The sequence below is a fragment of the Coregonus clupeaformis genome, chromosome 30 (assembly GCF_020615455.1).
Source record: "Coregonus clupeaformis isolate EN_2021a chromosome 30, ASM2061545v1, whole genome shotgun sequence".
Lineage (NCBI taxonomy): Eukaryota > Metazoa > Chordata > Actinopteri > Salmoniformes > Salmonidae > Coregonus > Coregonus clupeaformis.
Window position 1 is genome coordinate 27,457,657 of NC_059221.1, and position 18,079 is coordinate 27,475,735.

General features: G+C 42.6%; 1 protein-coding gene across 2 annotated transcripts in view; it reads left to right on the plus strand.

Moving 5' to 3' along the window:
• Nucleotides 1–16,563, plus strand: part of atp13a2 (ATPase cation transporting 13A2) — a 40,501-nt gene extending 23,938 nt beyond the window's left edge. For both annotated transcript variants that reach the window (XM_041856191.2, XM_041856193.2), the window contains exons 18-29: nucleotides 124–280; nucleotides 485–596; nucleotides 756–880; nucleotides 1,152–1,336; nucleotides 3,178–3,270; nucleotides 3,417–3,496; nucleotides 3,804–3,956; nucleotides 4,096–4,192; nucleotides 4,412–4,635; nucleotides 8,156–8,307; nucleotides 8,678–8,850; nucleotides 15,769–16,563. In XM_041856191.2, the coding sequence (XP_041712125.2) occupies nucleotides 124–280; nucleotides 485–596; nucleotides 756–880; nucleotides 1,152–1,336; nucleotides 3,178–3,270; nucleotides 3,417–3,496; nucleotides 3,804–3,956; nucleotides 4,096–4,192; nucleotides 4,412–4,635; nucleotides 8,156–8,307; nucleotides 8,678–8,850; nucleotides 15,769–15,957 (1,740 nt within the window). In that variant the 3' untranslated portion in view covers nucleotides 15,958–16,563. The remainder of the gene's footprint in view (nucleotides 1–123; nucleotides 281–484; nucleotides 597–755; nucleotides 881–1,151; nucleotides 1,337–3,177; nucleotides 3,271–3,416; nucleotides 3,497–3,803; nucleotides 3,957–4,095; nucleotides 4,193–4,411; nucleotides 4,636–8,155; nucleotides 8,308–8,677; nucleotides 8,851–15,768) is intronic.
• The last annotated feature ends 1,516 nt before the right edge of the window (nucleotides 16,564–18,079 follow it).

Genomic DNA, 18,079 nt, shown 5'->3' on the forward strand with positions numbered 1-18,079 from the left:
GTTATCATGACTGTTTATGACGTCTGTGGCATCGTTTTAACACCATTATGAAGGCCTTATGATGAAGGATTCAAGCCAGGAAGTTTAACCATGGTTTTCTTCTCTCCTCTCCTGTCCCATTAGTCCAACCGTGAGGCGGTGGCCCTCGTGCAGCGTTTCCCTTTCTCCTCGTCCCTCCAGCGGATGAGTGTGGTGACGGTGGCCCCCGGGGGACAGCCTTCCCTCGCCTTTATCAAAGGGGCCCCAGAGATGGTGGCCAGCCTCTGCCTGAGAGAAAGCGGTATAGAAGAAAGAGGGAGACAGAGTGGAGAGATGGAGAGCGCTATGAAATTATAGATAATTCACAGAAATAATAAATTGCCATAAGATTAGCATTGGCACTGGTTCAACTTAATTTTGTGAGGTGATGTAATTGTGTTTTAAGTCTGTATTGTTTTGGTTATTGTTTAGTTCTACTGTCTGTCTTTTAACACGTGTCTTGCAGTGCCTGCACAATTCTCAAACACCCTACGTACTTTCGCAAGTGACGGCTTCAGGGTGCTAGCTCTCGGCTACAAAACTCTGGATGGGCAGACTGACTTGAGCACCACTGAACGGTAAGACATTTTTATGAAGAACTTCAAATGCGGTTATGTCCCTTCTAGCTCCTAGCTACTACCCAAGTCCTCAATGACTTCTTCTAAGCATGTGCCTGTAGCTCCGATGGTGAACTATCACGTCAGTAGGTGTTGATGGAGCTGTGTTGGTGTCCACAGGGTGGAGGTAGAGAGAGACATGCAGTTCCTGGGTCTGCTGGTGATGAAGAATCTGGTCAAGCCAGAGAGTGCTGAGGTCATCACTACCCTCAGATTGGCACATCTTCGTACCGTCATGGTCACTGGTATGAATAGCATATCTCTTTTGTCTTTGTAGCCGAAACATAATTGGACTATTAGAAATATCAATCATGGCCATAGAGGAACGCAGTGTACAGGTCCCCCCACCCAGGAGGGTTAGTGCTGGGCTAGAACAAAAACATGCACACGCTATGGCCCTCCAGAGCAACCCATTCTAAGGCATACACTCTTAAGTCCAATCCTCTCACTCAAAGATATTACAGTATGTCTCATAGTAGGCCACCTAGCCTAAGTATTTCCTTTCCTACTTCACAGGTGACAACGTTCTGACTGCAGTCAACGTGGCTCAAACTTGTGGGATGGTGGGCTCGAACGAGAGGGTGATTTTTGTTCACGCCACCCCCCAGACGGGCCAGTCTATGCCCTCACTGCGCTTCCACCTGGGGGAAGGAGGGACGGGGACCACAGCCACACAGAGCTCCATAGACATCTACACTCAGGTTTGTCTTTACCTCATGCTAGGGCGAATCTTAACTTCCACTCAAGTCGAATTTTCACCATAAAAATGCACCACCTAATTGAACATTTGCGCTTATAGCCTACTGCCGTGTGTGCATTGCTGCGCTTATAATGTGAAGAAATAGCCTTCTAGTTTATCAAAATGTTAAGCTAAATGTTCTGATCTGTTGTGTCACGCTCATTGCTTAAAACATTTTTTTTTATGCTTGTGGCTGTATTAATTTGGGATCTATCGCATCCCACAACTGTCCCAGACTATGTTTGGAAAATGTATTTATCGCACAGAATAGAATAGGTCGACTTTTGTGCTATGGGGTATAGTAGATTTGACATAGGCTAGTGCTTTTGCTGTTCATTAGGCCTACTCATCTTGTTGGCTGACGAAAAGTAAATGTGGACAGTTCTTCCAATATCTTCAATATGCGCCTCGGAATTGGATAAGGACGCGCGCAGTTGCGTTCCCGATATGTCGGTCTTCACTTGTAGCCTGTGAGAAAGACCCAATCATGTGAGTGAGAGGTGCTTCGGCACACAGCCGGGAGAAGGGAATTATAATTATTATATTCAGCCCAAGGGCACGATGGCCACTGGCCGCAAAAGGCATGGATTATTTTAGGGGTCATTACCGCCACACAAAGGGGATGCAGCTGGTAAATTCAAGGCATTATCAAGTGCTTGTCATTGTGAATGAGAGACTAATGAAGTGTGTACAGCCTGCGCAAAAACAAAATGCCGAGCTCATCCCTTTCATGCGACTTTTTTCAAATCATCATTAGTCGCATCATGCAGCCTTAGAATGTATTAAATATCAAAACATATAGGCCAATATTTGTATCACAACTAAAGTTACATAAATAACTAAATTAAGCATATTGGAGTACCTGTTTCTTTGTTAACTGCTCAACACAGAATAGCCACATGTGCGCACTCCCTCAAATCATTTGGAGAAAATATCCTTTCTATTTTATTCAGCTATGTTCAGTTGCATTCTTCATACTATAAAATAATGCCACGGAATTCTAAGCAAATCTTGTCTGCTAAATGAACTAGTGTAGCCCACAGCCATATGGCATAGCCAGATCAGGGCCTAACATAAGGACAACTCAGAGTATGCTATTCTGGTCTTCTGAAATAGACTACATTTTCTTCATATCATGTTTCTTTAGACCTGTCTAAAATAAGTAATGGATTTATTGAGATGGTTTAGGCTATATTACATGGATTTATTAGACTTTTAAAAAATTTAAATGTTCCAAAGGTCTGCATTGGTGGCTTGTAGGCTATGCATGGAAGCCAGGAGATGCTAAATGTGTTTGTTAATTAACGGTCAGTTACCGTGAGACCGGCAGTTATTTGCTTGACAATCACCGCCTGACAATTTCATGACCGCCACAAGCCTAGTCATGCATTGATGTCAATGGGAGACTAAGTGAAAATTTGGCAGGTTGGCATTTATTGTCATGAATCTTGCCCTGGAGGCAGCTCTGCAGAGTGGTCATTAACTGGTAGAGCCACAAGGTCATAAAATCAGATTTTAACCTTAAATTAAGACCAAAAAGCACATTTTCATAAATTTTTACGATATAGAAAATGTTGACTTTGCAGCTGGCCCAGCTTGCGGAAATCGCTCAGTTCTGCCTCCTGGGCAGATTCATGACAATAAACATCAACCTGCGAAAATTTTAGGAAGTAGAAGTTAGGATCCACCCCACTGTTCTTTCATGTTATCATTTTATTTTGAGGCAGACCTATGCCTTGTGCCATACCGATTACGGAAGCTACTGTCTGTAATACTCCTGTTCACCACCCCTTGTTTTCTCAGGGTCTGTACCAGGGTGGTATCAACTATCACCTGGCCATCAATGGAAAGTCCTTCTCCGCCCTGTGTGACCACTTCCCTGAGTATCTGCCAAAGGTGAGACCACCTTCCCATTGTCCACTGTACTCAACCACCCAGTTAGCTGAATAGTCTTAACACATACCAGGGAAATGGTTCTGAATGGTCAGTATGATGCTATTGTGTAGAATAGAGAATACATTATGAGTGTGTTGTGTTTTCAGGTGTTGATGCGAGGAACGGTCTATGCACGGATGGCCCCTGAACAGAAGACTCAGCTGGTCACAGAGCTGCAGAAACTGAAGTAAGAGAGAGGGAGCAGAGGTGGAAAGAACAGAGGAAACCAGTCAGGGAAGAGGAGACCAGTGGAGGAGACAAGACTAGAATGAGAGAGATGGAGGGTAGAGTCATGCGTAGGGAAAAGGAGGAAGACACAAAGAAACTCTGTAGCAAACCAAAGGCAAATGAAGGTACATGAAAGGATAGATGGAAAGACAGGAAGATGGGCAGATTCTTCCATTGATCTGCTCTCTTCGACACAGCTCGGTAGTGTGAAAAGGGTATAGGCCTAAGTTCTCACCCATTCACCTTCTCTCTCCCTCCCTGTGTAGCTACCGAGTGGGCATGTGTGGAGACGGGGCCAATGACTGCGGAGCCCTAAGGGCCGCAGACGTAGGCGTGTCTCTGTCGGAGGCAGAAGCGTCCGTGGCCTCTCCCTTCACCTCCAAGTCAGACAACATCAGTTGTGTGCCTCTACTCATCCGGTAAGGACACCACACTCTGTTCAAGAGTAGCCTGACATCAACACATCCAACAGTAACGAGTACTGTAATGTCATAGGAAAAATAATATGTGCAGTTGTCATTCTTTTATGACAAGGGTGATTCGTCCTCTGTTTCACAGGGAGGGCCGGTGTTCTCTGGTGACGTCATTCAGTCTCTTCAAGTACATGGCCTTGTACAGTCTCATCCAGTTCTCCTCTGTGCTCATCCTCTACACTGTGAGTTCTACAGTAGTTGCTCTGCCAAGCTTACAATGTTTATTTACCCCTGGAAAGACAGGCAGGAGATGTGCAGTAGTTTGGAGGGGTTCATGGTGCATACTTCCTCATGTTTCATCACTTTAGCCAAAATACTAAGAATGCGTTGAAATGTTATTTTACCCTCCCCCACATATAGCATGTGTTGACTCTCTCTGCCATTTTGTGTACCCCATTCAGGAGAAGACTAACCTGGGCGACCTGCAGTTCCTGTTCTTTGACATGGTCCTGGTGACGCTGCTGGCTATCGTCATGGGGAAAGGGGGCCCAAGCACAGAGCTGCACCCCCAGCGGCCCCCAGCCAGCTTGCTGGCGCTGCCAGTCCTGGCTAGCCTGACGCTGCACACCCTGCTGCTCATCCTGGGCCAGGTGTCTGCTCTGCTGATCACCACCTCCCAGGACTGGTAAGAACCATTGATGAATAGTGATTATGATCAGCTTGATTTGTATAGCACCTTTATAAATTAAATATTATATAGTATTAAAGTCTTCATATCTCAAAATCAATGTCATGTGGTTAATGAAAATTATACAAATCTAAAAGTAACTTATATTGCCATTGCCAGCTATGTAAAAATAGCCTACATAAAGCCAACAATTAAAAACATTGCAGCCCGCAGGTAGAAAATATCCTGATAAATATCCTATAAATTACATTGGCTACGCATGGCCTGTCTGCAAGGAACTTAAAACATTGTATCAACTATTGTATTCACTTGGTCTGGCACGAAGCTCGTGCTAGTAAACTTGCAACATTGTAGAAAATATTCTGGACCCTCAGAGTTTCCAGCGCCAGTGAGCTCCGGACAGAGCTATTTTGCGCAAGGAATAAGAAGTAATTAGGTAGGCCTATTTTATGACGTTTCCACCGGATCAGAGCATGACAATTTTTTCCCCTTTCATGCTAAGTGGTAATCGAAAGGGAGAGAGCTGGAAAGATTTTTCAAATAGGCTAAATTGAGGAACTATTGTCATTCTCAATGGATGTGAAAACAGACTTTGTTTACTTGCTGTTTGAGGCGAAGAAAAAAATACTTTGAGGAGCTCCACAGTGATGGTGAGTTAAGACAATCAGAAATAGTATCAGATCCCCAAATGGGTACATTTATAGGCCTACATTTGCGTGCAGGCCAGGTAGACTAGTCCTACTTCTATATGTGTAATCAGGTGCGTGTCCTTACTCAAGATTGACAGGAGCGCTCCAAACAAAAGTCAATGAATAAATTCACAACTCATAAATGGAATGAAATAAACAAACTTTTTTCCCACAAGTGTAGCCTAGGTTGTGCGCTCTGCAAACAATGTGTCCACTCCTACAATGACAACGGTAAGACTGTAATAATAATATATTGAATGCATTAACAGAAATTAACCAAACAAACATTGTAGATTAGAAATTAAGGGAATTAACTGTAAATGTTCTACTGGTGATACTGGTGTGCCATCCCTGCGGCCTCCACAATGGATTCTGACAGGTGTGAATCAGACAGGTGTCTCGTGTGCCATAATTTAATTGTATATATATTTGCCACTGCTCGACTAAAAAAATCTTGGTCAACCAACAGCCTATCAACCAAACAATCGACCAGTCGACTAAATGTGGTCAGCCTTAATAATTTTTGTAATTAGTGATGGGGGATCGATACAGTAGAGTATCTCAATATTATTTTTGCCAATTTTTATATTGATACTCTGACTACACTTATCGATTCTAAAATAAAATACAAATATTTGTAAAAAATTGCTAGCTAGTTAACGTTACCTAGCTCTAGACTAGTCGGCTGTACCTGCTCCAAAACTCATCCTATATAACATATTGCTCACTATAGGTCTGCTGCAGTGGGACGAGAGAGCCATGAAAAAACGAGTTTGTGCTAAAAACATGTTGGCTCACCATTTAAAAAGAACATGGAGAAAGGCTTGTTCTCCGTGTTCTTTTTAAATGGTGAGCCAACATGTTTTTAGCACAAACTCGTTTTTTCATGGCTCTCTTTTGTCCCTCTGCAGCAGACATACAGTGGGGAGAACAAGTATTTGATACACTGCCGATTTTGCAGGTTTTCCTACTTACAAAGCATGTAGAGGTCTGTAATTTTTATCATAGGTACACTTCAACTGTGAGAGACGGAATCTAAAACAAAAATCCAGAAAATCACATTGTATGATTTTTAAGTAATTAATTTGCATTTTATTGCATGACATAAGTATTTGATACATCAGAAAAGCAGAACTTAATATTTGGTACAGAAACCTTTGTTTGCACACACTGCAGCAGGGATTTTGGCCCATTCCTCCATACAGACCTTCTCCAGATCATTCAGGTTTCGGGGCTGTCGCTGGGCAATACAGACTTTCAGCTTCCTCCAAATATTTTCTATTGGGTTCAGGTCTGGAGACTGGCTAGGCCACTCCAGGACCTTGAGATGCTTCTTATGGAGCCACTCCTTAGTTGCCCTGGCTGTGTGTTTCGGGTCGTTGTCATGCTGGAAGACCCAGCCACGACCAATCTTCAATGCTCTTACTGAGGGAAGGAGGTTGTTGGCCAAGATCTCGCGATACATGGCCCCATCCATCCTCCCCTCAATACGGTGCAGTCATCCTGTCCCCTTTGCAGAAAAGCATCCCCAAAGAATGATGTTTCCACCTCCATACTTCACGGTTGGGATGGTGTTCTTGGGGTTGTACTCATCCTTCTTCTTCCTCCAAACACGGCGAGTGGAGTTTAGACCAAAAAGCTATATTTTTGTCTCATCAGACCACATGACCTTCGCCCATTCCTCCTCTGGATCATTCAGATGGTCATTGGCAAACTTCAGACGGGCCTGGACATGCGCTGGCTTGAGCAGGGGGACCTTGCGTGCGCTGCAGGATTTTAATCCATGACGGCGTAGTGTGTTACTAATGGTTTTCTTTGAGACTGTGGTCCCAGCTCTCTTCAGGTCATTAACCAGGTCCTGCCGTGTAGTTCTGGGCTGATCCCTCACCTTCCTCATGATCATTGATGCCCCATGAGGTGAGATCTTGCATGGAGCCCCAGACCGAGGGTGATTGACCATCATCTTGAACTTCTTCCATTTTCTAATAATTGCGCCAACAGTTGTTGCCTTCTCACCAAGCTGCTTGCCTATTGCCCTGTAGCCCATCCCAGCCTTGTGCAGGTCTACAATTTTATCCCTGATGTCCTTACACAGCTCTCTGGTCTTGGCCATTGTGGAGAGGTTGGAGTCTGTTTGATTGAGTGTGTGGACAGGTGTCTTTTATATAGGTAACGAGTTCAAACAGGTGCAGTTAATACAGGTAATGAGTGGAGAACAGGAGGGCTTCGTAAAGAAAAACTAACAGGTCTGTGAGAGCTGGAATTCTTACTGGTTGGTAGGTGATCAAATACTTATGTCATGCAATAAAATGCAAATGAATTACTTAAAAATCATACAATGTGATTTTCTGGATTTTTGTTTTAGATTCCGTCTCTCACATTTGAAGTGTACCTATGATAAAAATTACAGACCTCTACATGCTCTGTAAATAGGAAAACCTGCAAAATCGGCAGTGTATCAAATACTTGTTCTCCCCACTGTATAGTGAGCAATATGTTTGGATCATAGAATCGCAATACATATTGTATCAGCACCCAAGTATCGTGAGGTCCCTGGCAATTCCCAGCCCTATTCTTAATGACACAGAATAATGTTCTGATATTTTGAGGAGGGGAAATTAAGGGTTCTCATTGGAATGGATCCTTGAGAAGGACCAAAGGACTAATAAGAAGGGTTTTGGGTGTGACTCACATCATTTTAAACCTCAATGTGACTATCAAAAACACAGCAGCTCAATTACTTTCAACAAACGCAGTGCATTATGGGAGAATGTCTAGGTAAATGCATATTAATTATTCCTCTCTTCATCCATCCTCTCTTCTTTTAGGTTTGTTCCTCTCAATTCGACAATGTCAGGTGCAGCGAACCTGCCCAACCTTGAGGACACCATTGTGTTTGACCTGTCAGGGTACCAGTACATCATCATGGCGGTGGTGGTGACTAAAGGATACCCCTACAAGAGACCTCTGTACTACAACGGTGAGGCACCAACCAGGGGGCTACAGACATATCACATCATTCTTTGTGGGGTTTGGTAACGTTGTACGAATGTGCCTTGCAAATCAAAGTCACAAAAAAAGCACCTACTGCTGGGCCTCCTTTCCCCCCGTTGACGTTCATTCAGTGTGCTGTAGAGGTTAGTTTACTTGATTGTTCAATTTAAAAATAGGTTTGAAGTCAAGCTGATTCCACCCATGCAAATGGACTAGACTTGAAACCAATGTTGAGGTACTAAACCATCTGACACTTAGATTTGAGTGAACGATCCCTTTAAGCAGTGAACTCTGATAATCACAGTAGCTGCCAAGGTCTCTTACATGATGCCCATATTTTCTCTCTCTCCTAACAGTGGTTTTTGTGTGTGTGCTGCTGGTCTTGTTTGCTCTGATGAGTTGGCTGGTGCTAGCTCCAGTGCCTTTCCTGCGCATTCTGTTGAAGCTTTACGACATCCCAGATATGAACTTCAAAATCCTGCTGGTGGCTCTGGCCGCACTCAACTTTGTCATCTGCTTCCTATTGGAGGTACTGTATGCAGAGCCAACCCATGGTTGTTAAAAAAGTGTCCTTCCTTCCTTCCTTGAGGTAATCTCATGTTAGGATTCAGCCCTTAGTAAGTATGGTTACATGGACACAATAATGCGATTATTGTGGATAGTCAGATTAATATAATAGTTTGATTAAAACATTTACATGCTTTGCAAGAAGAACGATTTCCCAAAAAATCCTGTTTACATGGACACATCTGAAATCAGGCTACTTGATGGCACTCTGATAAATGCAGAAAATCGGCAATCAAAATAAACGTTCTACCACAGCGACCATGTTATTTTTTGGAAGCATATTTTATTCTGAGTTTGGACATATAAAATGTGTATGTGAAAACTACTTCAAAGAGGCATACATTGTCCGAACTCACTTCACTCGTGCTAAAGAGGGAGGCTCGCTCGGCTGGTGCTAGCACATGTGCAGATCAAATACACCGCTGCAGCACCGATTTACGGTGTTTACATGTCCTAATAATTTGAAAGATTGCTCAGAAAACCAGGGGCCTCATTTATCAATATTGCGTAGAAACTATTCTTTAAATACTACTTACGAACGGAATTTAGAATGTTCGTATGCATAGGACAAAGTGTGATTTATCAAACAATCCTACGAGCGTCATATGCACAGCGGTAGGAGATAACCATTGATAAATACCACAGGAGGCTGCTGAGGGGAGGACGGCTCATAGAATCAAACACATAGAAACCATGTTTGACGTATTTGATTCCACTCCAGCCATTACCACGAGCCCTTCCTCCCCAATTAAGGTGCCACCAACCTCCTGTGATAAATACCAATGGTTCTCGTGCTCGTGCACGACCTTGGCTATTTGCATTTCGAAACGCCCCTAATTAAACATATGGTCAAAATCATCCCTTTAAAGCCTGTGTGGACTATACAACGAGGAGAAAAAACCCCATCTGAGACTGAAATAGAGGTGTTAGTGTCAGAGATTGAGTACAACTAAAATGTTTTATTTGGCTTGCTCAGTTGTGGCTTGACGAGTAAAAACCATTTATGAAAATTCACATTGCTTTAGCAATGGCAAATATATTTCAAATGAGTAGGCAACACTCACTAATAATCCATCCTCAACAGCTCCCTCCTATAGGCATATAGGCCAACATTGCTGTTCTGCAGAATGAACGAGTCATTTGTTCCACCACATTCAGCAGCATCTTTTGCACATCACCTGCACATTAAAAGTGGAAGCCTTTTCTGTTCATAGTTGAAATTGTTTTGGGATGGTGCTGTTATGGCGATGTGGGTGTTGTCTATTGCTCCGTTCGTATTTGGGAACCCATTGATGGCATCATGGCAAAGAAACCCCTCTTGACTTCACCTGTTGTGCAATGGTGTATGGAAATGGTATGTTTTACTGTTCGTTTTGCTGATGATTGCATCCAAAACATTGGCTCTTCGAGGGCTGTGAGGTCGGCAGGCTCCCACTGAAAAGTGCCCGTTTCCCAAAACCCGAGGGTGGATAGCATTTGGAAGTGCACCGGAATGGCATGTTTGTCTTTTTAAGGTAGGTCTTAAATCCTTGCAAAAACCCTATAAATTGGTTTTGGGAAACGATATCTGTTGAGCCAATCTGTACTTTCTGCAAAAAAAGAGTCACACCCGTCTCCAAAAACCGCACAGCGTGTGCCAAATCTTCAAATAGAGCAAGATCAGACAACTCTCATTTGATTTCCCATTATCAGTCTTTTATAGTGTTTCAACAACACTCACACGTGCCTCTAATTTAACAAATTACTGTACTTTATATGGATTATTATTAGGGCTGTCCCCGACGAACAAAATATTGGTCGACCGAAAGTCTGTTCTTTCGACCAATTGATTGTTTAAAAAAAAAGTATATTTTTCTATATAGACACACCCTATGTGTTTTAATAAAATCAACTCTATATGCATTGAGCTTGTCTGATGCTTTAAGCGCACTGTTTGATAAAATAAGACACGACTCAAGAGGGAGCCAGAGATCAAGATAACCAGAAGAAGAAAAAATGTAATCTGACCCGACCATCCTCCTCCCGCTCCTACTTGCTTTCGCAGATTCTGCCGTTACTCTCCTGAAGTTGCCGGTAATAGAGTAATACAGTATGAGTCATAATACCCATAAAACCTAGCGGTCAAACAGGGAAATGGTTCCAATCATTTTTCCACCATTCATTTAGGGGATTTTAGAAACACTTAAAATAAGGGCTGTGTTTCATGTAGGCTTACCCTGGCGTGACGTTTTGATAAGTGTAAATCTCTCTAGGACAAGGTGACTTTTATTAATATATTCGCCTGTATTTTGTATTTCTTATTTATTAAGGATCCCCATTAGATGCTGCCTTCCTGGGGTCCAGCAACATTAAGGCGGTTATATACAATTTAAAATACTACATGACATTACATTTTTGTATTTATTAGGGATCCCCATTAGCTGCTGCCAAGGCAGCAGCTACTCTTCCTGGGGTCCAAACACATTAAGGCACTTACATTACATCATATACAGCAACATTATTACCCCACTACATACAGTGGGGGAAAAAAGTATTTAGTCAGCCACCAATTGTGCAAGTTCTCCCACTTAAAAAGATGAGAGGCCTGTAATTTTCATCATAGGTACACGTCAACTATGACAGACAAAATAAGAAAAAAACATCCAGAAAATCACATTGTAGGATTTTTAATGAATTTATTTGCAAATTATGGTGGAAAATAAGTATTTGGTCACCTACAAACAAGCAAGATTTCTGGCTCTCACAGACCTGTAACTTCTTCTTTAAGAGGCTCCTCTGTCCTCCACTCGTTACCTGTATTAATGGCACCTGTTTGAACTTGTTATCAGTATAAAAGACACCTGTCCACAACCTCAAACAGTCACACTCCAAACTCCACTATGGCCAAGACCAAAGAGCTGTCAAAGGACACCAGAAACAAAATTGTAGACCTGCACCAGGCTGGGAAGACTGAATCTGCAATAGGTAAGCAGCTTGGTTTGAAGAAATCAACTGTGGGAGCAATTATTAGGAAATGGAAGACATACAAGACCACTGATAATCTCCCTCGATCTGGGGCTCCACGCAAGATCTCACCCCGTGGGGTCAAAATCAAAATGATCACAAGAACGGTGAGCAAAAATCCCAGAACCACACGGGGGGACCTAGTGAATGACCTGCAGAGAGCTGGGACCAAAGTAACAAAGCCTACCATCAGTAACACACTACGCCGCCAGGGACTCAAATCCTGCAGTGCCAGACGTGTCGCCCTGCTTAAGCCAGTACATGTCCAGGCCCGTCTGAAGTTTGCTAGAGTGCATTTGGATGATCCAGAAGAGGATTGGGAGAATGTCATATAGTCAGATGAAACCAAAATAGAACTTTTTGGTAAAAACTCAACTCGTCGTGTTTGGAGGACAAAGAATGCTGAGTTGCATCCAAAGAACACCATACCTACTGTGAAGCATGGGGGTGGAAACATCATGCTTTGGGGCTGTTTTTCTGCAAAGGGACCAGGAAGACTGATCTGTGTAAAGGAAAGAATGAATGGGGCCATGTATCGTGAGATTTTGAGTGGTCCTTCCATCAGCAAGGGCATTGAAGATGAATTGTGGCTGGGTCTTTCAGCATGACAATGATCCCAAACACACCGCCCTGGCAACGAAGGAGTGGCTTCGTAAGAAGCATTTCAAGGTCCTGGAGTGGCCTAGCCAGTCTCCAGACCTGAACCCAATAGAACATCTTTGGAGGGAGCTGAAAGTCTGTATTGCCCAGCGACAGCCCCGAAACCTGAAGGATCTGGAGAAGGTCTGTATGGAGGAGTGGGCCAAAATCCCTGCTGCAGTGTGTGCAAACCTGGTCAAGACCTACAGGAAACGTATGATCTCTGTAATTGCAAACAAAGGTTTCTGTACCAAATATTAAGTTCTGCTTTTCTGATTTATCAAATACTTATGTCATGCAATAAAATGCAAATTAATTACTTAAAAATCATACAATGCGATTTTCTGGATTTTTGGCAGTGTATCAAAATCGGCAGTGTATCAAATACTTGTTCTCCCCACTGTATCTACAATACAACATTATTACAATGTAAGCTGTGTGCTAGTAGTTTTAAACAAACAGCTCGGTACATTCAGCTTGTCAACACTTCTTACAAAAACAAGTAGTGATGAAGTCACTCTCTTCCACTTTGAGCCATGATAGATTGACATGCATATCATTAATGTTAGCACCCCATGTACTTTTAAGGGCCAGCCATGATGCCCTGTTCAGAGCCAATTGTAATTTTCCTATGTCCCTCTGTGGCACCTGACCACACTACTGAACAGTAGTCCAGGTGCGACAAAACTAGGGCCTGTAGGACATGCCTTGTTGATAGTATTGTTAAGAAGGCAGAGCAGCGCATTATTATGGACAGACTTCTCCCCATCTTAGCTACTGTTGTATCAACATGTTTTGACCCTGACAGTTTACAATCCAGGGTTACTCCAAGCAGTTTAGTGACTTCAACTTGCTAAATTTCCACATTATTTATTTAGTTGAGGTTTAGGGTTTAGTGAATGATTTGTCCCAAATACAATGCTTTTAGTTTTTGAAATATTTAGGACTAATTTATTCCTTGCCACCCATTCTGAAACTAACTGCAGCTCTTTGTTAAGTGTTGCAGTGATTTCACTCTCTGTAGTAGCTGACGTGTATAGTGTTGAGTCATCCGCATACATAGACACACTGGCTTTACTCAAGGCCAGTTGCATGTCATTAGTAAAGATTGAAAAAAGTCAGGGGCCTAGACAGCTGCCCTGGGGAATTCCTGATTCTACCTGGATTATGTTGGAGAGGCTTCCATTAAAGAACACCCTCTGTGTTCTGTTAGACAGGTAACTCTTTATCCACAATATAGCAGGGGGTGTAAAGCCATAACACATGTTTTTCCATCAGATAATGTCAAAAGCCACACTGAAGTCTAACAAAACAGCCCCCACAATCAATTTCGCTCAGCCAATCAGTAATTTGTATAAGTGCTGTGCTTGTTGCATGTCCTTCCCTATAAGCGTGCTGAAAGTCTGTTGTCAATTTGTTTACTGTAAAATAGCATTGTATCTGGTCAGACAATTTTTTCCAAAGGTTTACTAAGGGTTGGTAACAGGCTTATTGGTCGGCTGTTTGAGCCAGTAAAGGGGGTTTTACTATTCATGGGGTGCGGAATTACTTTTGCTTCCCTCCAGGGAGAGGACACACACTTTCTAGTAGGCATAAATTGAAGACGTGGCAATGTCGTCCGCTATTATCCTCAGTAATTTTCCATCCAAGTTGTCAGACCCCGGTGGCTTGTCATTGTTGCTAGATAAACAAAAAAAATTTCACTTTACGGAATTCGATCAGTTATACTTGGCCTGTATTTACCCCCCCCCCCCCAAAAAAAAAATGAAATGCTAATGTGGCTATCATAAAGAACTACAAATGCCATGACGATCTGGGCGAGACTGCCGAATCGAGGGCAAATGTAAGAATCTCTGGATTATCCATCTAATGTTAGCTAAATGTAATAATGAATACATTTGCAAAATGTATATAAATGGACAATTCTGTGAATGGTCTTGTGCAAGTTATGGATTTTTGTAGTTTTGTCTGCTTTTATCACATTAGCATTTTCGAATCATAGTAAATAGAGCCAAAAAATATTGACAAAAGTCACCTTGTTCGATAGACTTATGGTTATCAAAACGTTACGCCAGGGTAAGCCTACACGAAACACAGCCCTTATTTTAAGTGTTTCTAAAATCCTTTATGGGAAAAATGAATGGTGGAAAAACTATTGGAACCATTTCCCTGTTTGACAGCTAGGTTTTATGGGTATTATGACACACACCTCCACTGTTGCGCTCTATAGGCTACACGAGGAGTCAGCAACGTCTTTCTCATATGGAATGCCAATTTATCTTACCATTTCTACCGATCTGCGTGCCAGTTGTTTTCATATGCACATTTTCATGGAACAGTTTCATTTAATTTATTATGTCTTCGTATCTCAAAATCATTGTCATGTGGTTAATCAAAATGATAAACCTAAAAAGTAACTTCTATTGCCATTGCCAACTATGTAAAAATAGCCTATAAAGCCAACAAATAAAACCACATTGGCTATGCATGGCCCTGTTTGCAACGAATCAACTATTAACTTGGGCTGAAGCTCACACTAGCAAACTTGCAACATTGTATAAAATATTCTGGGCCCTCAGAATTATTTGCACAAGGGATAAGAAGTAATCAGGTAGGCCCTATTTTATGACATTTCCACTGGATCAGAGCATGATATTTTTCCCTTTCATGCTGAGTGGTTATCAAAAAGGAGAGAACTGGAAAGATTTTTCAAATACATTGAGGAACTATTGTCATTCTCAATGGATGTAAAAACAGACTTCGTTTGCTTGCAGTTTGAGGTGAAGAAAACATTTGCCTACTTTGAGAAGCTCCACAGCTCATTAGTGTTAGTGCGTTAAGCAAATCAGAAATACTATCAGATCCCCAAATGGAAACATTTATAAGCATACATTTGCGCGCAGGCAAGGTAGCCTATAGGCCTACTTCTATGCGTAATCAGGTGAGCGTCCTTACTCAACATTGACAGGAGCGCTACGCATGATTGATAAGAGGCCCCAGGTGTTTTTAATCGGCTTATGCTTACTTTGAACTTGACCTTACGCCAATTAACTGTAAGTCGCTCTGGATAAGAGCGTCTGCTAAATGACCAATTTATTATTATTATTTATTATTATTAAGATAAGCAGAGTAAAGTGTTTACATGACTACTGCCATAATCAGTTTAATATCAAATTATTACTATGCATTTAAACGTACTCAATGACTGTGTGACTATATCCTACTGGTTCTCCTGTAGATGCTGATAGACCGAGGTATGCTGAACTGCCTGCGTCTGCTCCGAGGGAGGCGCCAGTCCAAGAAGCAGTACAAGCGCCTAGATGTCCTCCTGTCAGACTCTCCCTCCTGGCCCCCCCTGGACCAACATCTAGCCCCGCCCCAGTGGCCTGAGCTAGCATCAGCCTCTCCTCCCATTGCACAATATTGAGAGATTCGATTATCTGGCCCAGGTTGCCTCGATGGGAGGAGTTTAAACCGGGTGAAAAGTGATTGCATTAGTTTTGGAACCGGGCTGCCCGGGCATGAGCCAGCCAAGTGCCCAGCTCTGGCGAAGTCGGCTCAAAACAAAAGTGACGTAGGTTAAGCACGTGAAGTAATGAGTAGGATTCTGTGTTCACATGTAAAAGTGATTGCTTTTGATAAACGCATTCCGTCTTCCAAAGGAAAATTTGAACATATATTTTATCGATAAGCGGTGTATGTTTCTGAATGATAAACCATGCTCCCTTATTGACATGACCGAGCAGTGCAGATTACTGTTCAATTTGAGAAGGCGCTCCTTCTCAAACCGTGAACCGTGGTTAATTTTAATCGAACTCCCTCAATATTCCCCCTGCCAAAGAGTGCCTATCTGAGCCACATCCACAATGTCGCAGTGAGGACAGTGAACAAACCTCTGAAGTCTGTTTTACACATTTTCTTTTTCAACAGCAGTGTGAAGTACAATACTGTGCCACTGGTACCAGCCAGCGATGTAAGATTATGAAAAAGTCAAATGTTCAATATTATTAGGAATAAAAACTATTTTTATTAATGTTCTTGTCAGGTTGTATTAATGTTTCTCTATGAGAGGTAGGTGGTTGCAACGCAATAGAGAAGTGAAACGTTTACAAAAGCGCTAATTTGATTCCATCAATGTGTTCAATAGGGGACTCCAATGGACAACAAATGTGGATTAAGATAAATGTATCCTAATATAATTTAACTGCCATGGCCATGTTGAGATATAAAAGACAAGCAGTAGATTATTTTATAAATCATTTTTATTAAAATCAGTATTTACAGGCAGTTTTGTTCTCACTGAGCTTCACAAACCCAGTTGATCCTGTCTCCCCCTCTTAGTAATGAGTCAGTGCAGACAGAGGACTTTCAGAAAAACCTTAGTATCCAGGGTTACCCTCTGGCATAAAGTTCACACAACCAAAACCTCTACTAATATGACATCGGATGAAAACTGAATAGTCAGTGGGGAGGCGATGTTACTGAACACTCCTGATGAATGGTTGATAGACACAGTACTGTGAAAGTATTTGCTCTACTTTTGAATAAATAGAGAAAATCAGAAAGGGGGCAAATACTTTTTCACGGCACTGTCCATCACAGTGGATACCTTTCATTCCAAACATACATTAGTTTAACATTTGGGCACACCTTCCAGATATCGGTACAGCATTACGTTTTGAAAGTAGGTGCTCTCAAGCTCTCAATCAGTTTTTTTTTGCACTTGATCCCTCCCCAAAATACAGGCTGGCATTGCATTCATTATAATCAGCACCCAAGTTCCTACTTAAGTGAAGTACATTAGAAGAAATGAACACAGCTGACAATATACACTGCTCAAAAAAATAAAGGGAACACTTAAACAACACAATGTAACTCCAAGTCAATCACACTTCTGTGAAATCAAACTGTCCACTTAGGAAGCAACACTGATTGACAATACATTTCACATGCTGTTGTGCAAATGGAATAGACAACAGGTGGAAATTATAGGCAATTAGCAAGACACCCCCAATAAAGGACTGGTTTTGCAGGTGGTGACCACAGACCACTTCTCAGTTCCTATGCTTCCTGGCTGATGTTTTGGTCACTATTGAATGCTGGCGGTGCTTTCACTCTAGTGGTAGCATGAGACGGAGTCTACAACCCACACAAGTGGCTCAGGTAGTGCAGCTCATCCAGGATGGCACATCAATGCGAGCTGTGGCAAGAAGGTTTGCTGTGTCTGTCAGCGTAGTGTCCAGAGCATCGAGGCGCTACCAGGAGACAGGCCAGTACATCAGGAGACGTGGAGGAGGCCGTAGGAGGGCAACAACCCAGCAGCAGGACTGCTACCTCCGCCTTTGTGCAAGGAGGAGCAGGAGGAGCACTGCCAGAGCCCTGCAAAATGACCTCCAGCAGGCCACAAATGTGCATGTGTCTGCTCAAACGGTCAGAAACAGACTCCATGAGGGTGGTATGAGGGCCCGACGTCCACAGGTGGGGGTTGTGCTTACAGCCCAACACCGTGCAGGACGTTTGGCATTTGCCAGAGAACACCAAGATTGGCA